Source organism: Biomphalaria glabrata, chromosome 12 (genome assembly GCF_947242115.1).
Source record: "Biomphalaria glabrata chromosome 12, xgBioGlab47.1, whole genome shotgun sequence".
NCBI lineage: Eukaryota > Metazoa > Mollusca > Gastropoda > Planorbidae > Biomphalaria > Biomphalaria glabrata.
Window position 1 is genome coordinate 8,548,572 of NC_074722.1, and position 8,956 is coordinate 8,557,527.

General features: G+C 37.7%; 1 protein-coding gene across 1 annotated transcript; it reads left to right on the forward strand.

The window, feature by feature from the left end:
- Positions 1-8,058, forward strand: LOC106059060 (uncharacterized). The gene is made up of 7 exons (XM_013216590.2): positions 1-144; positions 1,866-2,010; positions 2,135-2,274; positions 3,194-3,316; positions 3,965-4,105; positions 4,467-4,587; positions 6,794-8,058. Exons 1-7 carry the CDS (start codon positions 24-26, stop codon positions 7,773-7,775), a joined length of 1,773 nt encoding a protein of 590 aa, XP_013072044.2. The 5' UTR covers positions 1-23; the 3' UTR covers positions 7,776-8,058.
- Positions 8,059-8,956: the final 898 nt, after the last annotated feature.

Consider the following 8,956-nt stretch of genomic DNA (forward strand, 5'->3'; position numbering starts at 1 on the left):
CTTTTGCTGCTGGGAGGTTGATTATGTACACTTTTCCAGACAAAGCCAAAAAGTTCTACAATAAATTGTTGAAAAGGGCTAAAGATCCCGGAGTATGTGCTGCAATCAAAGCTCACTGTGGAAATCTCTATGCATTAGGAACAAGTAAGTTTTTGTTTTCTTGAGTGCTTTCCAGACATTGATGTCAGGAGAAACAAGATCTTTCTGGATTTTCCACCACCACATATTGGAATTATATGGACATATCCATGAAACGTTTGTTTTAAGTAAATAAATGTTTATCTTTAATTAAATATAGACACATTTCATATCATTTTTACATTTACCTTTACCTAACCTTTTGTCCTTTGGACCGTTGGGGCACCATGCAAGATTTGTCGACCATCTTTCTCCATTTCTCTCTGTCTTTTGCTTTAGTTAGAACCTCTTTCAATGGCAGGCCCGTCCATTCTTTTATGTTGTCTGCCTCTTCTTTTTTTTCCTGGTACTGTTCCCCTAAGGAAGGTATTTTATACATCTCTTTCTGTGGCCGACGGTTAACGACGGTAGCATGGGGCTAGCACAACGACCAACCGCTTTTACTTTCCCAAAGTATGTCCGGTACCCAGTACAATTGGGTGGACTCCCAAACTTTTCCATAGTAAATGATGGCTACCTGGTCGTGTGGTATGCGCCTCGGACAGTCATTAGGATCGTCTCGAGTCCAAATCCAGCCCGCGTTCATCCTGCAGGAGAAATTGGGCTGGCATCTAAAAATATTTATTTCTGGGGGCACCTCTGATAAACATCAACCATTACAACCATACTTCCCTAAGCTGTCTGTCAGGGGTTCATTTCTTAGCTTTGCTTTGTCTTGGCTCGTTAGTGATATGAATATTCAATTAAAATTCATTAATACTTGTTACACAAATAAGAACAATTACTACTTAATACACTCTAACTCCAACTCAGATATCCATGGAAATGCAAATAATACTTTAATACTTAATAAGCACACACTTATATTAACTGTCAGTAAATAATACATAAACACCAGTCCAGGAAGCGATTGTCCAACCTTCCTGGAACGGGAGCAAGACCTCACTAACTTAACACACTCTCTCTCTTACATTCAACGAAGACTTAACCCTTCAGTTCACAACACGTGCAAGACTGTTCACATTCACAACCTGGGAATACACATACAAGGGGATATAACTATCATACCAAAATATCAAACTAACATTTACTCACGCCATACCTCCCCCTAACACTGTCCAATACCAACGCAAAGCTCGAATTCCCGCTCGTCTCGACCAAACAATGGCCCCTACTCCTCTCTCCCAGTGTTCTTTTATGCAATCCTCATAGCAACATCCTAGTCCTAGGCAAACCTTAGCAAGTCTTGCACTAAGCAGATCTCATAGATCTCAGTAGATTTAACAAGCACATTTTTAAAAAAATCTGAAATAGTTTTACTGATGGGGCTTTTCATTGCGAAAAAAAAGAGACATGTTAATAAAATGATAACTACATAGAAGAAATACTTTTTACGCAAATTACAAGTACCCATTATATTGTCATCAAAATGTATTTTCTTAGAATCTATAATTCATTGGGAGGCGCAGTGGCTAAGTGGTAAAGCGCTTAGCTTCTGAAACGGGGGTCCCGGTTTCGAATCCTGGTGAAGACTGGGATTTTAAATTTCGGGATGTTTGGGCGCCTCTGAGTCGTGGAAAAGTAATGGCGGTTGGTCGTTGTGCTTGCCACATGACACACTCGTTAACCTTGGGCCACAGAAACAGATGACCCTATAGATCGCAAGGTCTTTTAACTTTAACTTCACTATAACTACTTTAATACAGACAGTATTTTTCCATGTTTAGATAATAACTGGCAGCTTGCGGAACAAACTTTGGACTCAGCATTGTCAGTCCTAAGAGAAAGAAACTTGGCTTATTTCTACAGATGGGCAGCAGTGAGAAAGGGCATCATACTACAGAGACAAGGAAAAAATCAGGACGCTCTACGGTAATTGTTGATTTTTTTTATATGTTATATAAATTAAAGATTAAAGCATTATAACAAGAAAGAAATCCTTTCGAACGCTTAAAGATTGAAAAGTATGTTTGCGTTATTCTCGTGTTCTATTCAGTTATTTTAGAGATGCAATAGAGAGCAAAATACCTCATCACTTTGGAGATGTCTCAGAGAGTCTGAAGGTTCCAGAATTTCTCGTGAAGGAAGAGAATTTCACTGCTGGTATTTACGAAACCATTCCTTTAATATTCACAGGTAAGTACACGTCATACGTAGTTATTCTAATCCATTGGGTGCTGAGGTCACATGCTGGGGTTATAGCAAGATGAGGAATTGAAACTAAGACAAGCACAATGTAAACAATTAAGTTATAGTAAACATTGTTTTTTAATCGCCCAGAATAATAATTGGTCAGACAAGTGTATAGAAGCACGTCGCTGCTTTTTTGATGAACACTTTTGAAAGAATAGAAGCTACTGATGCCCTTGCAAGAAAAGGGCGCATTGGCCGCAGCCAGTCTCGAAGAATGACGCACGTTTCTTCTGAATATAGTCTGTTCTTTCAACTATTCACCGTATTCAACTATCCCTTAGTCTGTTGGACCTTTGAAGTCCACGCAAGATTCGTCGTACATCTTTCTCCCTTCCTCTCTGTCTTTTGCCTTTGATGGCTGCCTGGTCGTGCGGTTTGCGCGCTGGACTGTCGTTCGGATTTATGGATGGTCCCGGGTTCAAACCCTGCCCGCTCTCATCCCCTTCGTCCTGGGGGAGGTTTGGACTAGGAAGTCAAATATCTTCAACTCTGAAGGAACATCCGAAACATGTAAAACATTTTACAAACAAACATTTTTCAATGGCCTGCCAGTCCATTCTTTGATGTTGTCTTCCTACCCAAACGTGTAAAAAAAAAAAACAAAGTACAAAGTAGAGAGATTAAAAATGTCTTTTCAGTACGCCATAAATGAGAGATATAAATTATACTTTTAATGATGTAACGAGTAGTCAATAATTCGTACATACTTTCTATCATTATCAGCCTACATGTTTGTTCACTTTTGTCTGCTGAATTGTTATAAACAAACACTGTTATGTCTTTTTTATTGATTACTTTTTCCTTTACACTCAGAGAGCAGAAGTCTGACGAAGTCACGTGACAATGCACTTTATGATTTCAGGCCATGAAAATGAAGCTTTAAATAAACTTTTCCCACTACTGCATGACCTCGAGAGCGAGAAGGAAAACGTCCATCCGCAGTACGCTGTTCTCTTAAACAACATTGGCCTGGCCTTTGAGAGAGGTGAGCTAATTGTGTACTTAGGGCCCATCGTATGAAGATGTTTAACTCTAGTGCAGACATTTTTTTTAGGTAGAGCCCACGAAATCAATATTTATGGTTTAAAGTTATATTTATTCCAGTAAGATTATATCTTCAACAATAAAGATTACACTGGACGTGTGTGTATCACTCCATTAACTTTTACGCTGACATACAGAGCAATCTCAAACATACAATTTAAAGTGTACACAACATTAAAGCTTCTGTTTATTGTTTAACATAATAGGGCTTGTCTTCGAGTCCATGGCTAGGATATCATTATCTTCAAATCTGATGGAACATTCCAAACATGTAAAAATAAAAAGACTTCTATGCACATTTTGTACATGTATTTTTAAAAAGCTCTGTCCCTCTGTTTGGGTGGAATCTTGTACCCGCTATTTCTACCAGTTCCTATACTCGGGTGAAGTTAAAAATGTGCACAATTATTTGATGTCGATGACGACACACGAATCAATGAAAAAAATAAACAACTAGTTAATCAATTAGAGGTAATTAAGCTTTTGTTTACTTAGAAAAAAAGGATATTATTATTTGAGTATTGAGAAATGTGGCAGATATGTATTTCTTTGTTTTTAAAATAGTATTATTTTTTCTCTCTATTGAAAGGTGAAGATTTGCCGAATGCTTTGAAATGGTATAAGAAGTCATTAGAAGTACGGCGCCGGTTAGGAAAGATAACTCCGTACATTCTTGTGATATCTTTAAATAACATAGCCATGCTTACTTACAAACTCTCCAAAGACAAAGGTAATTTTTTTTCTAATCTTAAATGATTAGCTCTAGATCTAGATTGATATTGCATCCTGCGTTACAAAAGTGGCCTCTGACAAATAGGCAAACCATTGCCTTCACGTGTGGTTCCGATATTAGAGCCGACAGAACATTTGTCAGTGGCATGAGAAGGTAAAAGGGGAGCAATTTATGATTCCTAGTGGGACTCATCCTTTTAGTGCCCTCTAAAAAAACAAAACAAAACAACGAACTGGGATAATAAATATGTGTTTAAAAAAAGTTATATCAATCAGAAAATAATATATGTGTGACTGACTTGAGATTGATAGAATTTTAGGGTTATTAAATTTGGCTTTTTGTTTTGCTTCTCCTTTAGACTCCTTGAGGGACTGTCAAAAATATCTTCATGAAGCCTTGGACATACTGCAAGAAACCAACTGGCACTTTAATGATAGAGCTTTAACATTAAATCATCTTGCTGAGATCAATACACAGAAGTAATTATTTACTTACCATGGATTCGCTTTCTCTCTCTCTCTCTCTCTCTCTCTCTCTCTCTCTCTTTCTCTCTCTATTTTCTTTCTCTCTCTATCTCTCTCAATTTTTCTCTCTCTCGTTTTCTCTTTCTTTCTTTCTCTCTCTCACTCCCTGTCTCTCTTACTCTCGTTTTCTCTCTCTCTCTCTTTCTCTCTCTCACTCCTTGTCTCTCTTACTCTTTCTTTCTCTTACTCTCGTTTCATCTTTCTCTCTTTTCTCTTTCACTATTTTCTCTCTCTTTCTCTCCCCCTCTCTCTCTTTCTTTTTCTCACTTTCTCTTTTTTCTCTCTCTTTAACTTTCTCTCTGTTTGTGTGTGTTACTCTGTGTCTCTCCCCATCGCTTTATCATTCACTTTTCTTTCCTTTTTCCTCTCAATTCTTCTCTATAATGACTCATTGCAGAATCACACCATGGGTCCAAATCTCATTGCAGTATCACACCATGGGTCCAAAACTCATTGCAGTATCACACCATGGGTCCAAAACTCATTGCAGTATCACACCATGGGTCCAAATCTCATTGCAGTATGACAACATGGGTCCAAAACTCATTGCAGTATCACACCATGGGTCCAAAACTCATTGCAGTATCACAACATGGGTGAAGAACTCATTGTAGTATCACAACATGGGTAAAGAACTCATTGTAGTATCACAACATGGGTGAAGAACTCATTGCAGTATCACACAATGGATCCAAAACTCATTGCAGTATCACACAATGGATCCATAACTCATTGCAGTATCACACAATGGATCCAGAACTCATTGCAGTATCACACAATGGATCCAGAACTCATTGCAGTATCACACAATGGATCCAGAACTCATTGTAGTATCACACCATGGATCCAGAACTCATTGCAGTATCACACAATGGATCCAGAACTCATTGCAGTATCACACAATGGATCCAGAACTCATTGCAGTATCACACAATGGATCCAGAACTCATTGCAGTATCACACCATGGATCCAGAACTCATTGCAGTATCACACAATGGATCCAGAACTCATTGCAGTATCACACAATGGATCCAAAACTCATTGCAGTATCACACAATGGATCCAAAACTCATTGCAGTATCACACAATGGATCCATAACTCATTGCAGTATCACACCATGGATCCAGAACTCATTGCAGTATCACACAATGGATCCAGAACTCATTGCAGTATCACATCATGGATCCAGAACTCATTGCAGTATCACACAATGGATCCAAAACTCATTGCAGTATCACACAATGGATCCAGAACTCATTGCAGTATCACACAATGGATCCAAAACTCATTGCAGTATCACACAATGGATCCAGAACTCATTGCAGTATCACACAATGGATCCAGAACTCATTGCAGTATCACACCATGGATCCAGAACTCATTGCAGTATCACACAATGGATCCAGAACTCATTGCAGTATCACACAATGGATCCAGAACTCATTGCAGTATCACACAATGGATCCAAAACTCATTGCAGTATCACACCATGGATCCAGAACTCATTGCAGTATCACACCATGGATCCAGAACTCATTGCAGTATCACACCATGGATCCAGAACTAATTGCAGTATCACACAATGGATCCAGAACTCATTGCAGTATCACACCATGGATCCAGAACTCATTGCAGTATCACACCATGGATCCAGAACTCATTGCAGTATCACACAATGGATCCAGAACTCATTGCAGTATCACACAATGGATCCAGAACTCATTGCAGTATCACACAATGGATCCAGAACTCATTGCAGTATCACACAATGGATCCAGAACTCATTGCAGTATCACACAATGGATCCAGAACTCATTGCAGTATCACACAATGGATCCATAACTCAATGTACTTACACATTACCATGCACCCCAAATTTTCGTGCAGTAACGCAACACGTTTGGCCCACAAAACCCAAGGCCCCAGATCTCAGAGCAGTCACAAAACCATTGTCCTGGTATGTCATAGCAAAATCACTCGCTCAAAGATGAACTTTAAAAAACAAATTAAAACTAACAAATTATATGTTTAATGTATTTTTCTAAATTTTACACAATTTTCACATTTATCTCATTTTAAAAAACAATTAAAAACAAATAAAATCCTCAAATATTCACATTTTAAAAATCTAACAAACCATTTCTTGTGTATATTCCCAGAAAGGACTATTTCAAAGCTTTTCAATTCAACATGAAAGCATGTAAAGTTCTACAAGAAAATGCCAAAAACAATGGACACAGACTCAAAGTTCTCTTGGACCTTGCACATTTAAGGATAGTTCTTGGAATACAGAAAAAGCAATTAGAGTATTCAGAACCTGAGTTCAGCAAAATGGATCTTTTAAAACTGCCTGAAGAGTATATGCAAGATATTTTGGACTTCGAGAGCGCAAACAGAGGAGACAGCTTCGATTTCTTATCCAACTATCTTTTGGCCTGCGTGCATGGAATGCTGCTGCACGCTGGGTACTCCAAGGATGGTTTTGAGAAGTACAAGTCCTGTTTCCTGAAGCACAGAGAGTCCGTGGAGAAGCAATCCCACATCAAGGTAGAGGTCAAGAAACTGATCCTCTCAAAGTATGACTTAGTGTATCGTTACGTAACAGAAACTGTGACAGAAAATATTGACCCTAGAAAGATTCATGGTTTTGTTATTGAGGCTTGTGTGTACTGTCAAATATTATGTAAGGATGTACGAAACTATGCGTGGAACAAATCCTTACGGCTTATTGAAAGTATAGGTCACGTGACTTCATTAAGTGAAGATTTCTGTGCTAACGAAGGACACGTTGACCTTAGGGTGTGTTATAAGTCTGAACCTGGCGACAGAACACAAGAAGCTGTCGGCGACTCAGTTAGTGACACGGTCTGCAACCAATCGGAAACTGAAAGTGTCCCTGACGAACCGTCTCAGAAAGACGAAACTATTTCCGTAACGGTTTGTAACATGTCTGTAACAGAGGAGGCAATCTCAGTAACTAGCTCACAATCGTATTGCTCGATCTCTGCGAGCGTGACATCCGTCGTGAACCCATCCATTAGTGAAACAAGCGATGTCTCTAGTGAGACGGAAAGTCTCACCCGTTTTGTTCTCAATGTCTCCAAGTCAGAGGAAGATGAAGTAAGTGTCAACAGTAACTAAAGGGAGACAAACTAGCTAATCTGAACTTATACTAAACGTTTAAAGCATGAAACACAGATTAATACTTTGAGGGTATTAAAGTGCTAGCAAGTATATTCGATTACACAACTGCCTACCTGCAGTGAATTCAGATAAACGCTTGTGTTACTATGAATAGTGAAAAACATGGGAGACTATAATACTAAGGGAGGTAATTTTCCTGTATATTTAAAAAATTGTTATGCAAACTTTTTATTCTGAAAAAATGTTTTTAAAAAAATATTTCTATTACTAAATTAAGTATGTTCTGTAATGTAAGCTACTTATATATTGAATAAAATGTTTATTTTTGTTTTAAAAGTCAAATAATGTATTTAGTATGCTTATAAGTTAAACATAATTTAAAACATTATTTTATGAGCAATTTTTCTAATTATACCTTTGCAACGTTACCGTTGCTTGTCCAACGCAACTGTATACAACTAGTGGAAATAATTTAGAGATGTAATCAAAAGGAAAAGTTTTATTCTTCAGGTCCTTTAGAAAATGAGTAAGTAGAATACTATTTAATAACATAAAAAATCACAGGTTTTTCTAGTATTTCTACTATCCAAAGTGAATAGTTGTAAAAATTGAGTATCTTTATGAAACAGACTACTTCCATGTTGAATTAAAAAAAATAAAATGGTTTGCTTTCAGAAACAAAAAACAAACATTATTGTAGTTTTGGAGATCTAGGCTGGTAGGACGGATGGATGCACAGACCACACACAAAACTAATAGCGGCTTTTCCTCTTTTGGGAAGACTAAAACATTACAATTATATTAAAAGCGGTGGTCCGAAATTACAATGGTAGAGTTCACAATATGGCATTGATTCACAGATCCAGCATATATTCCTGAATAACTTTCTCTCTGGTGAGCTTCCATATACATACTCTGTTTCAAGTTTTCAAATCAGAATAGTGCTATTAGAGCATGAAAGTGCTATTAGAGCATGAAAGTGCTATTAGAGCACGAAATGTGTTGCATGAGCCAGCCAGGAAAACCAGTGACTTGGCAAAATTTAAGTCATTGGTTAACATGCATGACTAGATGCATGACGCGTAGGACGTAATCATCTTCTATTTTGAAGTAACGTCTGTTTTATATAAGATAAGAACAGGAAAGACTTCTTTAAACTTTGACACCAAACAGAATAA

Coding starts and splice junctions, on each gene's coding strand:
- LOC106059060 (XM_013216590.2), top strand. CDS start 24: ATGTACACTTTTCCAGACAAAGCCAAAAAGTTCTACAATAAATTGTTG. Junction 145..1,865: donor TCTCTATGCATTAGGAACAA/GTAAGTTTTTGT, acceptor TTCCATGTTTAG/ATAATAACTGGCAGCTTGCG. Junction 4,106..4,466: donor CAAACTCTCCAAAGACAAAG/GTAATTTTTTTT, acceptor CTTCTCCTTTAG/ACTCCTTGAGGGACTGTCAA.